This window comes from Sclerotinia sclerotiorum, genomic scaffold (genome assembly GCF_000146945.2).
Source record: "Sclerotinia sclerotiorum 1980 UF-70 scaffold_13 genomic scaffold, whole genome shotgun sequence".
Classification (NCBI taxonomy): domain Eukaryota; kingdom Fungi; phylum Ascomycota; class Leotiomycetes; order Helotiales; family Sclerotiniaceae; genus Sclerotinia; species Sclerotinia sclerotiorum.
The window spans coordinates 898,404-920,583 of record NW_001820823.1 but is presented as its reverse complement, the minus strand read 5'-3'; the positions used below and the strand labels follow the sequence as shown (position 1 = coordinate 920,583).

Sequence of the window (22,180 nt, the reverse complement as noted above, 5' to 3'; positions counted from 1 at the left end):
CAAGCTTCCAAGATTCATGCGTAACAACTTTCTTTGTATTAAGCCACGTCTAGAATTCTGTCTATATATTATCATTCACTTCCTTTCCGGACACTTTCCTTCTGGTATCAAACACATTCAGAGAAACAGAAACTACTATCGGTTGAATTTACCAACAAGTATCAAAAACAAAAAGCTGTTGTAAGTTACAAGTTACTCTCTGTATTTCTTACTGTGGGTACGACATCATAGTGGTACCACAAATATGACGACACAGCCATCACAAGCTCAACTCTATATCAATCAAGCTTGCACAGCATCATAAACATACAGAATCAAAAACTAATAATTCTTTCCATTGCAGACCTCAGCACAACTTAACACCATATCAATCTCACCCACACCACACAAACACAACTCAAAATGTGCACCTCAACCTCCACCGGTCTCGTCAACCGCAACGGTCCTGGCTCCGCAGCCTCGTCTACTATCTCTGACATCGTGAAGGGCACAAATACAACTGGAAAGACAAAGTGTATAGAGTGTGATGGATACGAATGCTGTTGTATTCCTATTCCTTGCACTGTTATGTGAGAGGTCCAAGATGTACTTAGGTGATTGAAGATGCAGAAAAAGGTTATGGTGAAGTGCTAGGAAAAGGGGAGGCGAATTTTGGAATACCATATGGGATGAGAGATTGTTTTATTTGGACTTTGATATGGGCTGGTGTTCAGGAAACGAAACGGGAGAAGCGGGCTTGTTGATATTGGTGGTATTGGTGGTTTTATGAATAACGAATGGATGGATACCTTTTCAATGCAACTTGTACTTTTGATGGTTGCTCCTCATTTGTGCGTGCTGATATTTCTTAGTGATTTTTGGGAAAGTGTATTGCAATCCACCAGATTACCGTCTCGTCGTTTCCCATCAGGGAAAGTTCGAATTTGTGTAGGTAGACGGCTGTGATTCGCTGACTAATCACCGTTTTATTGATGTTCTCTTTGGATCACTTGAACTTCATTCAAACCCCAAATGTTTTGTGTTTCTTTTTCTCTCTTGTGCTCGCAAATCCCAAATGTTTTGATTCTCTTTTTCCTTTCGGTTTTCTCAAACCATGCATGCACGGTAAGGCTACAAGATGGCTTAGAGCTCCAGTTGTGAACTTGTCGTACCTATTTATACAATCGTATGGCTCAGGACAGAGGAGTGCCTCGCTTTCCGACAACTTCACAACATGAGATTGAGCTGTCCAGCCTTGGCACAGGCTGGATAGAAACCATAAGAACATGACATTGCTCGCCCTTCGCCTCGAAAAGAATTAACTCTTGGAATTTTTGTTTGTTTGAGCTTCTCACATCTGAGGCTGTAAATCTATTACGGAAACCAGCGATATATAATGGACCATTGGTCCCCTTACAACATTGATTAGCCCAGCTACAGGTTTATTCTTGAGCTTTTGAATTGCACTTCCACAAGAATGGCCGAGGCTTTTGATGTCGCTTCAGGCATTGCTGGCTTGATATCACTTGCCGATGCTGTCGTTCGACGAGGCTACAAGTACATGAGGGACGTCAAGGATGCTGAGAAGTATGTGCAGAGCCTTATTGATGAAGTGAACAGTCTCTCTGGCGTGCTCCATAGTTTGAATAATGTTGTGCAGGAACTGGAGGCAGTGGATTCGACGTCGCATACCTGTAGCAAGATATAACACATCCATTCTTGTCAAACAACCCTCGAAAAGATTGTTAAAGAATTTGATAATGCGATACCGGAAGTGAAGTCAATATCGCAGAGACTAAAGTGGCCGTTCAAGAAAGGAACTATTGCGGAGCTACTCAAAGAGGTTCAGAACAATAAAAGTACAATGACCATGGCTATGAGCGCCAGACAAATGTTAGTAGATTAACTTCCCTGTTTTGTTCTTTCTCTCTAATATGTCTAGGTCTGCTTTAATTGAAGTACTCGCAAACCAGGAACAGCTTAACAGGGGTATATCTGCCGTCAAGGCTGAGCAGGAATCTTCGCGGTTAGAGAGACAAATATCTGCTAGAGGTTGTCTTCTGTATGATGTTATATTGAAAGATGATGGGCTAATTCTGATACAGAGGCAACTTTGAAAAAGAAGCTCGATATCTTGTGTACTATTGACGTTAGAAAATGGCAAGATTCGAACGTTCGTTTGAGACAATCAGGGACAGGTCTTTGGTTTACTGAGAGCAAGGAGCTTCAGGATTGGGCCTCCGCAGATCATTCGAAACTTTGGGTATATGGAATAGGTACGTAGCAGCTTACCCACTGGCTGCATTATTTTCTGACAACGATAGCTGGGTCCGGAAAAACCGTTCTGATGTAACTACATACCTATTCCGAACCCAGCATTACATTACAGCGGACTAATTAGGCCTCGCGAAAAGGGCATCCGTCATACAAGAAATTGAACAAAGCCAGGACTCATCTCACGGTGTGAAAATTTATTAAGCCAGACTCTCTAGAATCGTATTTAGTACTAACACGATTGCCAGGACTTGCGATATTCTATTGTGACTATAAGGATAGTCGGACCCACGATCCACGGACCATTCTAGGGGAGTTGGCACGACAATTGATTCAGCATGAAAATGCCTTCATCCAGCTGGAAGCTTTCTGCAAGAAGCATAATATGACGGAATCCGCTCAAGGCTCAGCCACCCCAGAAGACTTCTGCCAACTCATAGTCGAAATATCGAAGAATTTCATCTCTACCAGTATTGTGGTAGATGGCTTAGATGAGGCCGGAGAACTCCGGGCAGACGGTTACAAGGCACCTAGAATCCCTAAATCAGGCACCGGGAACAATCAAAACCTTGCTTGCTAGTCGCAATGAGGTTGATATCCGAAATGTGTTGACAGATTATGCTAGTATTTCCATTGCAGCAAGGAGTAGCGACCTGCGGCTTTATGTACATTCTGAGATTCAGACGCGGAAGAATTCGAAGAAACTTCACATTCGAGATCCTAAACTGGAAGACCATATTGTCAAAGTCCTTACAGAGGGTGCTGATGGCATGTATGGTTTTGGCCCCAAAATAATCCTGACTATAGAGCTAAATATATCTAGGTTCCGATGGGTTGCATGTCAGATGGATTACCTTTGCGAATGTAGCACAGACCGAGATCGCCGTGAAGCTCTAAAGAAATTACCGCCAGACTTACCCAAATCATGGACGTATTCTTGAAAGGGTAAACAGGAGCAACAAAGAAAATCAAGCACTTGTTCGGCATGCACTTCTCTGGATATTGAAGGCCGTATAGCCACTGACAACAACGCAACTGCTTCATGTGCTTGCAGTACGGCCTGGCGACAAAACTTTTGAAACAGAAAATATGACTACGTTAGATGAACTACTTTTGTGGTGTAGTAGTCTCGTACGCACAAGTTCACAGTCGGATAAGCTAGAGCTTGCCCACTTCACAGTAAAGGAGTATCTCATGGACTTAAAGAGCCCTGTGGCGCAGATATTGCACAATACCGAATGTCTGTTGATCATACAGATATCTCTCGAGCTTGTTTTCGTTCCCTGGCCCTTTCTCAGTTTGATGGGACTCCTATTCCTGTGACTGATCCTGATCTTAAGTCTTCAGATTTCGATGAGGCCTGGCGGGATTTTGAAAGCAAATATCCGTTCATGGAATACGTTCTTCGACACTGGGCCAAACATGTCCAGAAGAGCTCCCGGGGTGATATTCAAGATGATTTGTTGCTCCTTTTTGATGAAGGAAGCAGTAGTTACAAACTTTGGACGTTTGGTCGTCACTACCACGGCCTCCACAACCCCTTGTTTTACGATCAGGCGGTTTACGGAAACTGGATGTTCACACACGGGATTTACGACCACGGGGTTTACGACCACGGGGTTTACGACCACGGGATGGATATTTATTTGTTTCAAAGAGGAAAATATGGCGATCGTCCACTAGAATGCTTGAGAAGAGTCAAAAGACCTTTAGAGCCCTCTGCTCTTCATTGGGCTACAATGTTGGCACTACCAAATATCTGTACGGTTCTTATCGGTCGCGGGAAGGAACTCGATGCCTCGAGCGTTGTTGGTACACCAATGTACTGTGCTAAGACAGCTCTTGACTTCATTTCAACACATTTGCGCTGCGAACAAGACGGCCGTTGGCTATGGGAATGTATAGAAGAAATAATCAAGATTCTTATAGCCGGCGGAAACATCTACAATGCGGAAGACTCTCGCGGTCGTACACATTCAGTTGTAGAACTTCTATACGATTCTTATTCTTATCAGGTAGTAGATAAAAATTACAAGCTTCTCGAATCTGTTTTCGCCATGGATCCAAAGATATCGATGGATGATTTGTTTTCATTTATAGAGTATGCCAGTCGGTCTTATTTGAGCAAGATATTTGATGATGCTAGGACCTTTGAACTCTTGAAATGGGCAACAAGGACGAACTTCAAACATTTCAACCCCGATACGTTACCAATAACATTAACTATCATCCTCTGTGAACTAGCTAAACCGGGAAAACCTTCGACAAATCTCAAATGCCTTCTCCAGATAGACCTCCATGACATAACACGAGAAAATAACGGGCTAGATTTAGATTGTGCATTGCGAGATAAATCTGAAGATTGGATGGCAAAATTGCATGTTGCAATTTTGCAATGGATTCTCGTATCAAAAGAGAAGGTCCCACACAGTCTTGAGAGGATGCTCGTCAGAATTGTCTCTGATGAGTTCGTGATGAATGTACCATGTATCTTCGAGTTCATACGGGATATCGTCACGACATCACTGAGTAACAACATCAAGCTAAATCTCAATTTGCGATGTACAGATAAAGAAGGCGACATGCTTATGCATCAGATATTCAAGATATACACCAGACACAGCGTTTTCAAGCTGGGAAAGCCATTCTTGGCGGCTATTTTCAAACATGGGGCAGATCTTACCCTCTCAAATAACAGTGGCATGAGCCCAATAGAGCTGTTGATACAAAACAAAAAGAAATGGTATTCGGAGACTCTGTTGATATAAAACAAAAAGAACTGGTATTCGGAGGCTCTGTCGGATTTTGAAATTTGGGAAGATATCAAGCGCACATTATATGAAGATTCTGTTCAACTTGTGGCCTTGGGAGAAAACAGATCAAGAAGATGTCTCACTAGTGATGAAGAATCGAGCGATGAAGGCTCGTCTGTCGTGGAGGAATATGAGGCCCAATATCACAACTGATGAGGGGGAGTATAGAAATGATGGCTCGTCTATCTTGAACATAGATAAGGGAATACGTCTTCTAGAGGAATAGATTTCGGAAACATTTCCTCCATAGTAACAGTAGACGAAAACGACATCTCATCTCTCACGAAGGTAATTGAGCGGACATATCCAATGGCTAAAACCGAGGTTGCAACTTTGGATGAAATTTTAGAAGAAAGCAGTCAATCCCCGAACATGGGCGAAAGAAAAGATACGGACCTACATTTACTATCAGGCAGCCATAAATCAACAGATTTCGGGAAGCTACGACTATTGTTGGCGTGAAATTCTAATCTAGAGGTTCGCAATAGCAAAGACTTCACAGCACTTGCCATTTCTATCCGTACCGAAAATTTGCGAGCCATGTATGCTTTGCTCATTGCAGGCGCAGATATCGAAAGTCGTACCAGCAATGGACAAACATGCTTGTATTTGGCTTGCTGCCTAGGAAATGAAAAGGCTCTCGCAGCGTTGCTTGACGCTGGTGTCGATACTTCCCATAAGGATGATTTTGGGTGTACTGCAAAAGACTATGCCGCGCGCAACGGGCGTTCTGATATCGTAGATTTATTTTTCAAGGATTATTGCGCAAAATCACCTCGTAGCAAATCCTCTGGCGAGGAGCTACATGATTGTGAGTACCATGGGTCTCGAGCTTGTGTGGAAAGTACTATTGAAGAACCTGACGTCTCGAATTTGGTTCAACTTCCTCTCGGGGAAAAGTCCGGAGACCTTGCCCGTCGCCCTAAATTACCATCAAATATTCGAAACGCTACGATTGTTACCCTTTCCAACTCAGCAGAATAGATGACACACTCTTGACGAAACACAGCCATACACCAATGATGATTTCACCAATTTCGAATGACTAGTCAGGTGCTCTTGCATCCAGACACCAAAAAAAAGGCTTGACAAGCTCGGTAATGCCGAAAGATTCACACTGCAGGCACAGAGTGATTTGGGAACAAATTAAGGACTTCGTCGTGCTCATAACATTTTTCATTATTCGTTTCTACTTCAGTACAGTATGTGTCTTTTAAATGAAATTTATGCAATCTCCTTGAGTGCCTGAGCACGTGAAGTTTCAAAAATTCGTGTATCACGTGAATTATGTCCCGACTTTGCTCCTGACGAGAGAGCGGGGTCACAGCTGTCCTATCGAAATATACCTAGTTAGAATAGTGCCCGTTGAATCTACTAAATACAGGTACCGTCGAATTCTAATTAACCGTATGCAGTTCTTGTTTTATCATCTCCATTTGAATTTCGGAAAATTTCAATAGATGGAATTTATAAAAGTGGATAATAAGTTAACCGGGTAGGGTTCAGTTAAAAGCTCTATAAAAATCCCTCTACTCTGCATTCACGCATACCACTCAACTTCCCCAACTTTACATGAATTCGGTTAGAGAAAGTCTGAGTCTGAGTCTGAATCTGATTTATAGGATAACCCCGTATCCGAAGTATCGGTGCAATACCGGTCGGTTATCAACCTATTTTTACATGAACATCTTCATTCACTAGGTAACTCAGGAAGAAAAAGTTCTCAATGCACGTGCATTCATATTTTTGTTAACAGGGCTCTCCCTCTTTTGATAACCCCTTGGCTAGTAATGTCAAGCCTGTTCATGGCTAGTGTATCATGGCAGGTCAATGGCAAATTGATTCATAACTTGGACATTCCCAGGAGAGGAGATGTGCGGAAATGGCGACGAAATGTCAGGATCCTTGGCTTTTTAAGCAAAGGGCGATTTTTTGATGTCCTCCAATGTTATTGTGAGAATTGAGGACTTGGAACTCTTTTTCTTTTCCTTGTGTTGTATCATCTGCGATGTATTTTATAGATTGCTTTATAAACTTTAATTTGTTAAGATTATAAGATCTTGTAAATCTTATTTAATCTCAATATTCAAGTGAGTTAATCATTACTTATCATATTTTTAAATATACTCAATCCTATTGTTTATATAACTCAAGGTCTAAGTTACTATTATAAATGGTTCGGGTAAAATGTAAGTATTGGCAGGGGCTTAGCACTTTGTCGCCATTTCAGATACTCACTTCCCCAAATCGAAATCAAATAAACCTAAATACTTAAAAGGCCCACTGAAAATTTCGCATATCTGTATTCCAGGGAAGGTGAGGTTGGCGAAACTCGTAACACATCTGCAGGACATATGGGACCCGACCCACGAGCAAATGTGATTTCTAATAAACCATACCATACTCTTATATGATGTAAACATGTCTTTCCCCCACGAGCACTCCACAAGCTCCAAGTTACATTTTTTTCACATGTTTAAAAGCTCCTCGAGTATTCCCTTTTGGGGATTATGGTTTTTTGGTTGTTGTTGTTTACTAGACTTTGCCAGTGCGAAGACGCATCAGGCGTTGAATGATAAGTTTGGTGGTGCGCTGACGGATTCGAAGGATTATCTTTATGGCTCGAATAAATGGGGGGATGATGGGAGTGGAAGTCAGAATATGACTGTATGTTTATGACTATTTAATCGATGTTTTCCATTGATTTTTGTGGGAATTTGATATTGATATTGATATTCCTTTTTTGTAGGTTCTTCTAGCAGATGATAATGGTGCAAGTTTTAACGCGACGTGGATGTGGGAAAAGAATATTCAATATGTATGTTTAACCATCACCCTGAAGTACTCACCAGCGCTCTTGAACCTCATTCCTAACAACCTACAGGTCCACGCCTACCCCAACGTCGGTTTCGAATCCATGCAACTCCCCACGCAAATCAGCAACATCGAAACCTTCCACCTAAGCGGCAGCTGGTCCGTCTTCCCGGTCGGGCAAGAATCCGCCTCAGACATGACCACAGCCCTCAACGCCATCGCCTGCAAAGCCGACATTGCCCTCGACATCTTCCTCGACAACAACAACGTCTCCTCCAGCAACGCCTCATCCGCCACACACGAAATCATGATCTGGCAATCCGTCTGGGGCGGCGTCTGGCCAATCGGATACTACGAACCTTCAACCGATGCCCCGGAATACACATTAAGCGGCGTCACATACCAACTCTTCAGCGGGTTCAACCAACAAGGACAAAAACAAGCGGTATTTTCCTGGGTTCCGAAAATATATCAAGAATCCATTGATGCGGAGATATTCGAATTGGTCGAGGAACTCGTGAGGTTGGGTAATGTAACGGCGGATATGTATATTGGACTTATTCAATTTGGATCGGAAACGGTACATGCGGCGCAGCCGGTAGAATTACAAATGAAGGATATTCAAATGAGTATAGGGGTGTCGAGTTCGAGGACTGCGGCGCCGAAGGCGACGAGTACGAGTAAGAAGGGTGGTGCGGAGAGGTTTGCGCCGCAGATTACGAATTTTGCTGTTCCGGCTGCGTTGGGGTTGGGAGCTATGTTGGTCGTTTGAGGAATTTGCATGGATGGATGGATGGATGGATGGATGGATGGATGGATGGGGTTTGGTGTACGTTATCAGTATATATGAATATCAATAATGTTTGTTTTTGAGTCGATGTGAAAGTTAGGCAATTGGGCGTGTTACGCAAATGAGGAATTGGGAATTAAGGCATAAAGTTATGTTTTAAAAGATTTCATTGCAAAAATTTACCATTGTAATCCCACTCATTCGTTGCATTTTCCGTGTACCGACGCCATGCTGAACAAATCCAGTAAAACCAAAAGGAGAAGAAGGAAAAAGGAAAAAGAAAATCTCAAGATCTCAACTCATATCCAGAATGTTTTCGCCTCAAGTGTCTAAGCAAATGATCCGGTCTCGCAAAACTACGCTTACATTCCTCCACAGGACAAGTAGGTTTCGATACAGATTTTCGACCTGAGGGACCGACATCTTTGTGTTTGGCGGCCATGTGCCGAGTCATGTCTCTTCTACGGGCTGTGCGGTGGGGACAGAGGGTGCAGGTGTGGGGGAGAGTGTGGAGGGGCGTGTGTTTACTAGTGAAGGGTGGGTCAGTGGGTTCGTGGGTTTATGTGGTGGGGTAGATCTAGAAATGATGGGATAGGAGAAATAAAGGAGGGTACGGGGTGGTGTGAATGGAAGTGAAGAAGTTTGAGAGGCGAGAAGAAGGGAGATTGGGATACATACTTGAATTCGAATCGCTTGGAGAATGTTTTGCTGCAAATTGTACAAGTATATTCGTTTTGTTCATTTGGCGGTGAGTCAGATGATGATCGATCACTTGAGGATGCGGTTGAGTTTGAAGTTGATTGAAGTATTGAGTTTGAGGTATTGGTAGTGGAAGATTGCGTGGGGGATGATATGAAGTCGGCGGTGCTAGTGGGAGATTGTGTGATGGGAGATAATGGAGGGAAGTAGACTCCAGTCGATGAGCTCATGTACGGTGCAAACTGCATTTGGTGCCAGTCAGAGTTGTCTGCTATTGGTTGCTGAGGATTCGAGATGAGAGAATAGGTCTCATAAGCTTGTTGTGTATCGCTTTCATTAAATGTTGCTTGGAATGGATCTCGATAAGTACCGAGTAATTCAGTGCTAGATGTTTGAAAGGTTGGGTCAATGGGGAAATCGAGTAATGGCAGTGGAAGCGTAACGCCGCCGCTCATGTTGTCCGTAAGTGGTACTGACAACATTTCATCAATATTGTTCAAATATGGCAAGTCCGATATCCCATTTAAATCGTCCCAGAGCGATGAAGACAATTCGTCCAGGCCGTCAGCAGCATAATCACTACTGTTATGAAACGATCCACTAGAGTTAGTTCTTGGTTGGCATTGTATGCTCCCTCCAGTGGAGTTGAAAGTATTTCGTGGTGGTTCAGACTCCAATAAAGTCCTTTCGAGACACGATTGATCCCACTCAATGCCCATAGTATTTGTATCTATATCCGTCCCCCATAAGAATTCGTTATAAGCGTACGTTATTTCGTCAGCATTTAGTGACCAGGAAGGTGGGCTGCCCTCTTTGCTAGCCATGGTTGGTAATATGGGTGTTTCTGTCGATGGTTGGATTTGTTCTTTTTTGGACTGCTTGCTGATCTGCTGTAAAACGTAGATTCAGGGCAAGCGTTATGGAAGTGATTTTATCGGTCAAGCATGCAGTTTTAAGACGTACATCGGTCATGTCCAAAAGAATCATCCATTTGTTTGCAAACTCCTCCATAATTAAGCATGTCAAATCTTTGTAGTCGTGGTTAACCATGTAGTGTGACACTTCCAAAGATGAGGATGATAATGTCTCCATGGCATGCTGGTAAATTCGCTTCGGAAGATAAAGTCTGGTGAAAGTAAAAAGGAAAAATGGCGAGCAATGAAAGCCAGCATGGTACTGTCTAGAGCAGAGATAACCATTGGCTCGTGGTTCCCGAATTGGAAAGATGCTGAATTCAATGAGCATGTCCAATATAAAAACATGGGCCGTAAAGAAGATCTAATGAACAAAAGAAAAGTCGGCAATTTTCGGCTCGTTCGAGAGCTATATCTTGGAATGACAGTGCCAGCGGCTGTTGAAGAGGTTTGAATAATTATTGTGCGGTATCCCTCCGCGTCCTCGCGCCGGACATCCATTCAATGCAGGGTGGTCGAACATCATCGTCTTGTCCTTTGAGACGTAGACAAATCATCCATTCTGTAGCGCAGAATGCGCTGTCCTTATTGGGGTTTCCCATCTTGATGCTGTCGCTATGACCCAATTGGTTCTTTGCGATTGAAGATAGAGTGTTAATAGGATCTAAGGTCCATATAACTCTCTGATCTTCATCGAAGTCGTCAGATTGAGTCCCGTCATAGCTCATTAATAAATGAATGCCAATGTCGGGGTCTTTGTAAGACGGGAATGGTGAAGAACCAAGAGTTCCTAGGCTAAACCCTTCCATGGTTGGTAGATACTATGAAGTGTTAGGATATATAAAGCATTTTAGGCATTTTGGATTCTCGGGACATTTATACATACGATAAGGCTAACTTGTGAGTGTATTGAGCATGAGGGCGGCAATGCCGAAAGGGGTTTTGTTAGAGTTTCCACAAGAGGGTTCGTGAGAGGTAAAGTGCAATAAATTAGATGTAAACAGAGATGAAAAGAAAATCTAAAGGTTTGAGATCTGATATTCGAGGTATTTTTGTATCACTCTCAAAAACGGAGGCCCTCCATTGCCATTTAGCCTTGCGCCGCTCTAAGCCATGTTGAGTGGCTGCTAAATGTGGGGATCTTGCATAGATGAAATGCGGCGAGCTGAAAGTGGAAGGTATTTAGCAGATCTTATATAATCCAATGATGATTGGCTACAGTGTTTCTGTGTGGGGTTTCTTTGACTACTTATGTATTACTGTACATTTTATCTTTTCTCTACATCGAGGTCATTTAATATACTCAGTATTCCGAGGCTCACTACTTTCATCAATATCTTTCTAGGCTGATTAAAACATATCTTCTACATTTAATAGGTTCCATATCACGAAACTTACGAACAATCTATACTTGTATTAGGTCGCTTAACTCTGATGGAATTCTGGCTCTTGTACGTCTCTCCGCATCCCGTTAATGACTTCCAGAAGTTTTCATCCTCCTCTTTCAAGTTCTACTGCAGCTGCTGCCGGACCATAAGTATTTCGTAATCTTGCACACGTTCACATTGTGCATGCTCAACCACCAACCAGTGCAAAAGGGTCAAAGCTCACACGAAGATATGTTTTATCAACCTGCTATGTACTTTGCTGATGAGAGACGAGAACATCGTGCCCTCGCGCTGTGGAATACATTTTATGGCCGTATTATATACCCTAAACCCTTTCTTCCAAGTTATGGCTCTCAACGCTATCAACTCCCCATTTCCATGATGAGAATATCCCAGCTCACTAAGCACTCTTGATCCTCTACCATGTCAAACCGCCACCTTCCCAGAAATTTCCCGTAGCAGGTAACATATCAGCATTCCATATGAAGAGCGAAAATGGTGGCTCTTCCCAATACTTTATCACATTGATCGCCCCTCTAGCCCACCTGTCTCTTGCCTCATCCGGATTGAACCAAACTATCTCTCTGTGCTCAGCTCTGGGAGTTGCGAGGGGGTCTTCATGTATCCCAACCTCAGGTGGACCTGCGAAAGGGTCTTAATCTAAATCAGCCTCGGGATCTACAAAATAATGGGGGCACTCTGCATCATTACCATTCTCATTTTCTTGAGATTTAGATGATTCACCTTCTTTTCCCATATCACGCCTGATTCCAGAAGCGAAAACCTGCCTCTCAGCTCTCGAAGGTTGCGTTGAATCATGACGATAAGAAGTCTTCTGCTGCAAGCATTGTTCGAAGTAATAAGCTGCAAAATGAGCAAACTTCAATTTAGTGAACTTCCGCAAATGCCGTCGGTATTTGTCTTCATCGGTAGGAGAATCTGGAAGCTTGTCGCTACATTGAATAAAACTAAAGTCAACAGCTAACCAAAAAGTGCGAAAGATGAAGTATAATTGGTCATCTGTTACAAGGTTGTAAAACAACATTGCCAAGCGGAGATGACCAAAGTTCGACCTGCATCTTTCTTTGAAATCATCCGTGTGAATGTTGGCAAGCACCATATTAGATGTGATATCTCGTGCTCTTCCCAAAAATTCAAGTTCTATTTTGCGCTCATAATATTCCATGTTGTCCATGTAGTCTCCCAGCTCGGGATCACCGCGACGAATTCGTGCTATAACAGGAGGTGCGATGATTATGCGCCCCAGTTCGCCGATGGAGTGCCAACGAAAATAAATGGCTCTGGCCATATTAAGTGTGGGAATAGTCAAACCCGTCTCTTCGTCTATGGGATCGATTACACTATTGTGTCGCCTTATCCCGGGCACCCATCCTTTAAGCTTGAGATTATGCACAATATGCTTCAGAACAGGTGTGTAGGCGGGTCTCTTATAATACATGGATGATGAGTATGTATTGCGAAACATTTCGGTGGAAGACAGGATACTCTAACTTACCGGAACTGACTTGCCCGCTGAGATTAATTTCTGATTCTGGGTTGGTCGTTGTACCTTGCTTGTCTAATAGAAGGTCAACAAGTACTGCAAAGAAATCATAGACAGAAATAATTCTTTCAATTACCTGGTCGTGAGTACCCGCCGGGATTAATATCTGATCTTCCCATGCAGCAGGGTGATCATCTTCATCAGCCCCACGTGCTGCTAGAACATAGGCATAAGTGGCTTTGAAATCTCGATCGTCTTGGATCAAGTTGCCAATAGGTTCTCTTTCAACGATGCGGGGACTTTGCATGATTGCGTTTCTCTGATTGAGGTTGTATACTATATAGTAATGCTGTGAATAACGAGTGAGCTATCGATATAGCGCTGGAAATCCCGGATTAGGAGTTTCAGGTAATTAATATAAATATAGTATATTGGGAAATAGAAGTTAAGGAATATCCAAGCTAAAGTCACAATGATAAAAATTGGACATTTCGGGTTGTGTTAAATAGAAATGAATGTCAGGAGTAGCAAACGAATTTTTCTATAATTACTGATACAAATAAGGAAGGACTTCTAGTGCTGATAGAGCTAGTGGATTTGGACGAGGGGCTTTTCGTCTTGCTCCCTTCCTTCCTTCCTTAGTTTGCTGTTGATTACCCAGCAATGAAAGTATATCATCAATAAATCCATCCTCTAACCTCATACCGATCAATATAATTCACCGAAACTCCATTTGTAAAATTCCATGCATATATCATCCAACTCGTATAAATGTGCCGAACTTCGCTCCAATCCAGCCATTTGCGTCGGGAGATACCACTTTTATCTATACTCATACGACATAAGGGGGCTCCTTCTCGTGAATTTCCAAATTTGTGCTTTGGTCGCTTGGTCCAGCTCCTCGTATTCCGTAACCCAATGATATCCTTGGATATCTGAATATGAATTCGACAACTAAGGTTCCTCAAACCTTGTGACCTCTCGCGAACAGCTTCAATATTCGACCTTCGTATTCCAGATGAACTTGATGTAACTCCCAAACTCCAAAAGTAAACAAAAACTCCGACTCCTTCACGCTTGGCTCGCCGACCATTTTAGGATTTGGAATCCCTTATATCTTTAACATTTCCATGAGATTATTCGTTCATAGTAATCCAATCCCACTAACTACCAATCCCAATCCAACGTTTATCCACATCACGCTTGTGTCCGCTCCCGAGCCAGAGGCAGGTTTGGCAGCGGCCGAAGCTCCAGGACCGGCGAGCGTGGAGCCAGTGGAACCAGCAGCAATGTCCGAAGTGGAGGCTGCGGAGAGAGAGGATGCATAGGATGCAAGTGCTGACTGAATTGCTAATGACTGAGATGCTGATTGAGAGGCATCAAGAGTAGTTTTTGTGGTGGGTATGGGACTAAGGGCTGAAGTCGGCGGAGGGGCGGGGGTTTGTCGAGCCTAAAGTGGTATATTGTTAGTAGCCATTCAAACTGGAACTGTGATAGATATTTACCTCTATGTTCATCGCGACAGAAGAAGTGAAAAATGCCGCACTGGCAAGGATAGTCAATGGAAAAATAGAAAAATACATGTTTGTTTATTATAATAGGCAAAAGTGAAAATTTGTAAAGAGAAGACGGGGAAGAATGTTCCTTATAGATATCATTTTAAGCTTAAATGATAGTCTAGATCGTCTGATGTAGTGCACGACGTGTACCTGCTTTCATGCATGTTTCATGATAATATGTGGTTCTGACATATATACACATATACATATAGTATTAAAATGACGTCGAACTTTCGCCATCATGATGTGATCGACTTGAAGATCAACAACATGGTATATATCAAGGAATTGCACAAAATATTGAAAAGTATTTATTCACTTTCCAATCAACACATAAAGAAGTAGACGTAAAACCTCCCAGATGATTATTTAGAAGACATAACCCTTCCAAATCGTGACACATGTCAAAACTGCGCTATGCTATTACACCATAATAGTGTCCCAAGCCAGGTTTCATGATTCGTTCGTTTTTCCTACGCTTGTTTCGGGAACGTTTTGCCGGTTGAAAATAAGTGGATAGATGGTCTTGGTCCGACCAACTTGGTCGAGACCTGGCTCAAAAAGAGACCCGAAGATCTCAAGAGATGCAAAGATTCGTTTTCAACAGCTAGAAGATCAACTTCAGATGCAAATTCTCAAAAATAAACGACAGGAGCAAAAGCAAATTGATGAGAGTGGGATTCGAACCCACGCCTATTACTAGACCAGGAGACTGTGATAATCTTGTATTAAGAGCTTTAAACCTTAACCTGGCGCCTTAGACCAACTCGGCCATCTCACCTGTGTGAATAGTGATGAACTATTTGATGAAGTGTTGAGCTCTATCTTTTAATATATTCACCATTGAGTTAGTGGGGTGGTGAAAACTTTTTTTGATATTCGGATAAATTTTGCTGGGCTAAGAGGCGGCCGCTAGTGTGATTTGTGACGTAAGCGAGAGCACGAAACGGCTAATCCAGCCCAGCCCCGCCATTCACTTGTGTTCACCAGTTTCTTGATCAAACAATCTTATCAAATGTCTAATTTCATTTAGATGCCCTATATCGGAGTCTCTATTATGATATGCAACAGATTTCAAAGGACTTCCTGAGTTGTAGCAGAATAACGAAATCGATCTTCAAGGCAAGATCGCTTCTATCAAAGGTAAGATTATCTATCTCATGATTGGCTTTTAAAATCTATATAGGCGTTTGAAACGACTACATGCTATTGTAAGCCTACGAACACCGATCACCATTAATGAATCTTTACAACGATATATCCTTCTGTTTGGGAGATAAGAAGATCATTATGTCTACATCTCAATTCAACCACCATATTTAATGACGGTAACAAACTCCCCAAACCAAACTGGGTTCCAAGACCGGATCAAGCTATAAAGACAAATACATGGTATCAAATTTCAATTCAAATAAAAGCCCAACATTAAATTTCTCAATCATCACCAACAATCGGACTTCCCGTTCCAACAGAGCCCACAACAGGTCTTACGGCACCAGAACCGCCTGCAACAGGCCTTCCACCACCAAACCATCCACCCATTCCTCCTACCACTGGACGTCCAGATCCAGGAGGTCCAGGAAACCCAGGGAGTCCAGGAGGCCCAGCTCCAGCTCCAACTATAGGTCTTCCTCCCACTCCAACAACCCGCCTTCCACTACCCGGCGGTGGCGGCGGCGATGGCGATGATGGTGATTCCGTGGATTCCGCGGAATCTACAGAATCCTCTTCCATAACTGTACTTGAAGAATATTCACTATAGGATAATCTTTTTTTCGAAAGCTTATGTGTATAAAACGCTACAGGTATCATTGCGAAAACTAAAAGAATCACAATAATGGCGATAACATCATTTTCTTTCACCATCTTGGAAGTGGTTGTACGAGATTCGAGGAAGTTTCTTCGGTTGGTTACGCTAGGAGGTAATGTGAGTTGCCTTTATTTATGAGGACTCGAGACTCGAGAGGTTTTGGTGTGCGATTGCACGGAGTATCTATGGAGAGAAAGTTAGGTTTAAAAAGATGTAGGGAATTTCCAAGTGGAATTGTTATACTCACAAGCTTGTAGAAGTACCTCAATGCTAAGTGCTTGGTACTTTTCCTGACATTGATAGATATCCTTACCATCAATCGCAAGTTTTGATGGCTCTAAGGTGTTGAAGTTTCGGTAATGGAAAATCTGTATAATTTTCGTATATACAACTGCAAAGTCGTTTTGTTTCGAATTCGATATCCAAGAATGATCAATCACGTCAATAATGGAAGACATTTTCAAAGACTTGGAAAGCTAGATGTAAACAAAAGCAAGACAAACAGATGACAAAGTCCTGCATGAGGGGTAACACTAGGATATCATTAACGCCCATGGTTATGGCAACCCCCTTGGACACAGCCTATTCCCCCACAACCTATCACTTTTCAGATTGGTTGAGAAAGTTACACGCTCGTAACACCTTAGCAGGATGGAAATCTAAAGCTTGTGCATGTTCGCGATATAATGGTTGCACAATGACAACATCTCAAAGATAGTTTCTCCGTTCCCATTCTCGATTCTGTTCTACATGTTCGCATGCAACAAGTGAAAAATTGACACTTATTTTGGGGACAATTAGGAAATCTAGTCAGTATCATTATTGCGAGCAAGTATATTCGCAAAGAAATTATATTGCTATTTTATCTTGTGAACAAAATAGTTGCGTGAAAATGTGTAGAGGCTGCAAGTGGACATATTCTCAACGGGAGCATATAATTAAGTATCGCAACATCTCAGGCTACGAGGTAGAAGACCGAATTTTGGTTCATAAATGACTGTCCAATGAAGATATTGAGCCACATTAAACGTTCATATCTTTCAAGGTCAATAATTTTCGAACCCTACACTGTGGAAACATAAGATTACTTGAAAATACGTTACACATGAAATCTATCTATGGAGGCCATCATCTCTTCTTCTCATCACTTCCAAGCTTTCAACCCATCATACCCCAAAATTAAAAATCAAAAACCACCTCGGGCCACGCTTTACTAGGCCCATCCAACACCTTCCCCGTCTTCCCCTTCAACCACTTCCCAAAAAAGTTACCCACAAACTCACTCTCAATCTCCAGCATCCTCTGTCCCTGAATCGTCCCCAACAAATCTTCAAATCCTCCTAACCCCAATACTCCCGCCCAAACAGCCAAATCCGTATAACTACCATGCGTCGTACCATTTACCCTCACGTCTCTCTTCCAACCTCCAAGTTTCACAGAATTAGCCCAGAAATCATACCATGAAGCATCTCTCTCTTCAGTTCTATAATGCAATTCATTTGCCATAATCATAAACGGGGTTTTAAGCCCGGTTTGGATGACGTCCCCAAATAATTGACCGTCGAGGTTAATTACACATGAAAAACGAGAATCGACACCCGCAGCTGAGAAGGATGATGCTCCACCTAATGAATGACCGAATGCACCGATCTTTTTAGTTTGGAAAGTTTGTTGAGATTTTCCATATCCAATAGATTTAGGAGAAGAATTCGAGATTCCAGGAATCTGAGCAGTAAATGATGAATTCGAGAGCGAATTCAAGACGAATTGTAAATCCTTGACTCTAGCATCTACATAAGGAATCGCTTGGGTATTATTATCAAAATCGACATCGTCCCAAGTTGCTGTGGTGCCATTTGTATACTCGATAAAATCGACATCGAAAGGGTGATCAACAGTGATCACTAGATAGCCGAGGGAAGCAATATTTTCGGCAATGGTTGTGTAGATGAGACGGGTATTTCCGTAGCCTGGTGAGAAGAGGAGGACGGGAAAATCGAATGTGTTGCTATTGGAAAGAAGGATAGGGGCGGCGTTGTAGGAGCGTGAGCTGAAGCCTTGGAGGGTAGTAGGAGGGAGGGAGTAGGTCTCTGCTAGGTGGAGAGCGGTGGCTACTGGGAAGGAGGGGGCGAATGTGTAGTTTGATGTATTTTGAGCTGAGGTGGGATAGAAGAGGGAAAGCATTAGACCACGAGAGGTTGATGAGTCTGTTGCTTGGAAAACTGTGGTTCCCAGGGCATGGGATCCGGGAAGTGGGGGAGCTTGAATAAGGCCATAGACGGCATGGGAAAGATTGAGAAATATCAAGGAGAGTTTCATTGTAATGGGAGCCATATTGATTCAAATTATGTTATTTGATATAGTTCATTCTAATGAAGGAAAAATATCTACATTTATATTACTCTGGTTTTCTCAGCCGCAAGCACGGAATTCGTCTGCCTAGAAATAAGGGGTACAGATTGGATAACATCAGGTCACGATTCGACCTTTTCGTAATATTAAATATCACTCATTCCACAATTACGAGACGTGCTTGTAGGAAATCACTATCAAGTAGGGCTGCGTAAGGAGAACAAATGTGATGACTCTTTGCTTCGTGGCTAAGCCTCATTCTATGGTATAGCCGGCTTTAACCCACGCAGACAGCTAAATGCAGCTTGGCAGAATATTTTATGGCCATTGAAGAATGATGATTATTTGTGTCATTGTTACGGTTTTTTGATGATTCAAGACTGGAAACTTCCACAATTCCAACTGATTGAAAAGGTATCAAAAGAGTCAAAGACTGAAGGAGAGTGACATCCCCAAAGCCCTGGAATAACAGACGGAAAAGTACTTCCTTAAATCGCAGCCCCGCACCCCCACTTATAATGACGATAGTTTACATCAGAACCCAATAGGTAACGCTATTGAGAAGAGGCTGGGCAAAGCAGTTTCCAAAACGCCTAGGAAATTTCGTGATTCTCACCGCATCTAAACCGTTATAACCGGTGAAATAAACGCACTGCCGTATATAAAACAGACATAGTAAGCGAAGATGCCTCCTCGACTAGACCTTACCATCCGAGTCGGTGGGAGGGGACGCGGAAGACCCATTAGACCAGGAGTCGTTCGACCTATCAGAAGGCCTCCAATAGGAAGACCGCCGTTGATAAGAAACGGAAGAGGCAGGGGAAGAGGAAGGGGTAGGGGGAGAGTTGCGAGAAGAGTAGCTGCAAGGATGCGACTGGATATCTTGCTGTTTGCAGCTTCATACCGTGGATAGAAAACCCCTCACGAGTTAATTCTGAATATCCGAGAAGGATTGAGACAAAACATTTTTTTAGAAAAATAGAACCACTTGAATGAACGAATGGAAGTTTACTACCGAAAGAAAGTGATTTTTGTATTGAATTGATGTTTGTTGCCATATTGGACGTTGATAAATCGCCTAGTGCTGTCAATCTCGATTTACTTTTGATATTCAAACTTGGTCATCATAGTTCCAATATGTGGTAAAATCTCAACGGAGAATGTATCTCCTTCCCTCAAATATTCCTTTGGTGTGAAGCTATTACCAACACCAGCAGGTGTACCGGTCAAAATTATGGTGCCTGGCAGCATTGTAGTTCCCTGCGAGAGGAAGGAAACAATTTTCGCAACCGGGAAGATCAGATCGCTGTTTTTGGTCAGTTTACTGCTTAAAATGTGATCGTATACTCATACTCTGTTCCGCAATCTTGCATAACTTTTCCATTCTTTAGACCTCTCACTCGAAGTTTCGATGGGTCTGGAATGAGCTTCGTTGACACCAAGACCGGACCTAGGATTTTGTTAACTTCGATTACTCAATTCCTCTGAGAAGACAAACCAATTGGACAAGCTCCGTCAAAACTTTTACTGAAGCACCATTGACTTTGTGCAAATTGACTTGCGCGACTACTAACATCATTCGCCGCGGTATACCCCAAAACATATTTTAGTGCGTCTGCCTCGCTGACGTCCTTGCATTTCTCCCCAATCACAATTACCAACTCAGATTCGTAATCACAGCAATCATCTTTCAGCGCAAATTTTGGGATAACTGTCGGAGAAGGATATGGATCTGCGAGAGATGTCGAAGGTTTCATGAAGACAGTCGGTAAATCTGGGATGGCCATTTTAACTTCGTGCGCATGTTGGACGTACTGTGCAATAATTAATCAATGCCACACATCCTCCAGAGAAGTAGTATCTTACATTTAATCCAATACACCGAATTGTGCCGACTTCGGACTCTGCGAGCGGAGATAGAAGCTTTCCAATTTCTTTAATTGTTCCAGTCGGAGTGCCTGGTTCTAATATTGATGATCCGCTGTATACATCAACTTCCACCTCTTTTCCTGCAATGAATGCAGCTCCCACATCGAGTTCCAAGTCTACTGGTTGACCTATGAGTACCTCCTCCTCCGCTTTAGGTACGAATCGTACAAGACCTAGAAAATGAGCATATCAGTCGGCGTGTTGACACGAGTGCTTGGCTGGAACTATAGAACAACGTACGCTCAAATGACGGTACTGGCATGGCTGGCGTATGGTTGAAATAATGTGCTCTACTGCGGTGTTGAAAAAGATGTTGGGATGGAGTGAGAGGATTTGGGAAAGATTGGAGGGAGAACAGAGGTAGAGATTGTGAGAGAACTGTTCTTGACTTAAACAAAAGTTTCGTACTCTCACCAACCCATTTCAATCCCACTTTGGTGGAAGCCGATACAACTACCTTCATCACCGCGACTGCTCCGATACCGTATTATCCATATCTGCCACCTTGAGCCCCGTCGAGCATGGTCAATTTCTCCCGGACTGAGATCCGTATGTTGGGTCAAATGTGGACGACGAGTAAGAAAGGTTAAAGTCCCCACAAGATGTGAAGTGGAAGTGGTGGGGGGATTGAGGGGAATTCAGGGATTCAAACGCTAATTTGTGGGGATTAATAAGCATTGAGCTCCCTCAAGCTTCAGAATGAAATTCCCAACGTCAATGACGCCGGGATAGTCCACCTATATCATTCGACTCGCACTCGTACGTCTCTGCAGCAATTCCACAAGCTCTCCACATCAACTGAAGCCATGGTGAGATCATTGTCGGGTTATGCTTCGGCTCTGAGTAGCGATGTATCAATTGAAGAACATTCATATTCAAACCGTTTCCCCCTACATACTTTCAAGAAACCCCTTGTGACATAACGTTCCTGTCAAACTCCCATCTTAAAATAACTCCCAGGTATCTCAATCAATACTTCAATATGGCAGTTCTACCAGAAAACTCTGGATATATTCAAACTTCAGATCCAAAAAAGCCACGTTCCGATGCAGCTGTTCCTTTCCGCGATATCATACCTTCGCCGGATCATCCCCGCATTGCTGGGATACAAGATCATACGGCATTAAGTTGGTGCGAGTCGAGGAGACAAATTGAAGCTCCTGCTTGGTTGATAGACCGACTTGAAGCAAAGAACTTGGAGAGACCATACAAAGGATTCACATCAGATGGAAATGTTAGACGGGGCCTGTATGACTATGCAGAGGATGAGGGTGCGCCAACTGAGGAGGTAATTGCGAAAACAGAGGAACTTCTGAACGAGTTCTGTCTCAGGAACAGAGGAAAGCAGTTCAATT

The 22,180-nt window shown here is 42.8% G+C and overlaps 12 protein-coding genes and 1 non-coding gene across 13 annotated transcripts in view; 6 read left to right on the top strand and 7 right to left on the bottom strand.

Annotated features, from left to right (window-relative positions):
- Positions 1-16: 16 nt before the first annotated feature.
- Positions 17-476, top strand: SS1G_09504 (hypothetical protein; the record flags this gene model as incomplete). The annotated part of the gene is made up of 2 exons (XM_001589732.1): positions 17-180; positions 344-476. The coding sequence occupies 2 exons, from the start codon at positions 17-19 to the stop codon at positions 474-476; spliced, it is 297 nt and encodes a 98-aa protein (XP_001589782.1).
- Positions 477-1,456: 980 nt separating this feature from the next.
- SS1G_09503 (hypothetical protein) lies at positions 1,457-2,833 on the top strand (the record flags this gene model as incomplete). Its single annotated transcript, XM_001589731.1, has 4 exons — positions 1,457-1,566; positions 1,922-2,031; positions 2,085-2,255; positions 2,502-2,833. 4 exons carry the CDS (start codon positions 1,457-1,459, stop codon positions 2,831-2,833), a joined length of 723 nt encoding a protein of 240 aa, XP_001589781.1.
- Positions 2,834-3,491: 658 nt separating this feature from the next.
- On the top strand, positions 3,492-5,021 carry SS1G_09502 (predicted protein; the record flags this gene model as incomplete). The annotated part of the gene is made up of 1 exon (XM_001589730.1): positions 3,492-5,021. The coding sequence occupies one exon, from the start codon at positions 3,492-3,494 to the stop codon at positions 5,019-5,021; it is 1,530 nt and encodes a 509-aa protein (XP_001589780.1).
- A 354-nt stretch (positions 5,022-5,375) lies between these two features.
- On the top strand, positions 5,376-6,050 carry SS1G_09501 (predicted protein; the record flags this gene model as incomplete). Its single annotated transcript, XM_001589729.1, has 2 exons — positions 5,376-5,424; positions 5,560-6,050. 2 exons carry the CDS (start codon positions 5,376-5,378, stop codon positions 6,048-6,050), a joined length of 540 nt encoding a protein of 179 aa, XP_001589779.1.
- Positions 6,051-7,487: 1,437 nt separating this feature from the next.
- Positions 7,488-8,652, top strand: SS1G_09500 (hypothetical protein; the record flags this gene model as incomplete). Its single annotated transcript, XM_001589728.1, has 3 exons — positions 7,488-7,733; positions 7,816-7,884; positions 7,951-8,652. 3 exons carry the CDS (start codon positions 7,488-7,490, stop codon positions 8,650-8,652), a joined length of 1,017 nt encoding a protein of 338 aa, XP_001589778.1.
- A 304-nt stretch (positions 8,653-8,956) lies between these two features.
- Positions 8,957-10,193, bottom strand: SS1G_09499 (predicted protein; the record flags this gene model as incomplete). The annotated part of the gene is made up of 3 exons (XM_001589727.1): positions 8,957-9,197; positions 9,349-9,951; positions 10,138-10,193. The coding sequence occupies 3 exons, from the start codon at positions 10,191-10,193 to the stop codon at positions 8,957-8,959; spliced, it is 900 nt and encodes a 299-aa protein (XP_001589777.1).
- A 198-nt stretch (positions 10,194-10,391) lies between these two features.
- Positions 10,392-10,784, bottom strand: SS1G_09498 (hypothetical protein; the record flags this gene model as incomplete). Its single annotated transcript, XM_001589726.1, has 1 exon — positions 10,392-10,784. One exon carries the CDS (start codon positions 10,782-10,784, stop codon positions 10,392-10,394), a length of 393 nt encoding a protein of 130 aa, XP_001589776.1.
- Positions 10,785-12,326: 1,542 nt separating this feature from the next.
- Positions 12,327-13,482, bottom strand: SS1G_09497 (predicted protein; the record flags this gene model as incomplete). Its single annotated transcript, XM_001589725.1, has 2 exons — positions 12,327-12,904; positions 13,188-13,482. 2 exons carry the CDS (start codon positions 13,480-13,482, stop codon positions 12,327-12,329), a joined length of 873 nt encoding a protein of 290 aa, XP_001589775.1.
- Positions 13,483-14,319: 837 nt separating this feature from the next.
- Positions 14,320-14,974, bottom strand: SS1G_09496 (predicted protein; the record flags this gene model as incomplete). Its single annotated transcript, XM_001589724.1, has 2 exons — positions 14,320-14,625; positions 14,933-14,974. The coding sequence occupies 2 exons, from the start codon at positions 14,972-14,974 to the stop codon at positions 14,320-14,322; spliced, it is 348 nt and encodes a 115-aa protein (XP_001589774.1).
- A 426-nt stretch (positions 14,975-15,400) lies between these two features.
- SS1G_14624 lies at positions 15,401-15,515 on the bottom strand. The gene has a single exon. It is a non-coding gene; the product is annotated as a tRNA-Leu (tRNA).
- A 1,161-nt stretch (positions 15,516-16,676) lies between these two features.
- SS1G_09495 (hypothetical protein) lies at positions 16,677-18,878 on the bottom strand (the record flags this gene model as incomplete). Its single annotated transcript, XM_001589723.1, has 3 exons — positions 16,677-16,727; positions 16,792-16,881; positions 17,820-18,878. 3 exons carry the CDS (start codon positions 18,876-18,878, stop codon positions 16,677-16,679), a joined length of 1,200 nt encoding a protein of 399 aa, XP_001589773.1.
- Positions 18,879-19,994: 1,116 nt separating this feature from the next.
- On the bottom strand, positions 19,995-21,288 carry SS1G_09494 (hypothetical protein; the record flags this gene model as incomplete). The annotated part of the gene is made up of 5 exons (XM_001589722.1): positions 19,995-20,202; positions 20,250-20,346; positions 20,395-20,710; positions 20,763-20,998; positions 21,066-21,288. The coding sequence occupies 5 exons, from the start codon at positions 21,286-21,288 to the stop codon at positions 19,995-19,997; spliced, it is 1,080 nt and encodes a 359-aa protein (XP_001589772.1).
- Positions 21,289-21,807: 519 nt separating this feature from the next.
- SS1G_09493 (hypothetical protein) overlaps positions 21,808-22,180 on the top strand; it is a gene marked incomplete at both ends in the record, with an annotated part of 1,591 nt that continues 1,218 nt past the window's right edge. Inside the window, one exon of the mRNA XM_001589721.1 lies at positions 21,808-22,073. Coding sequence (XP_001589771.1) covers positions 21,808-22,073 — 266 coding nt within the window. The remainder of the gene's footprint in view (positions 22,074-22,180) is intronic.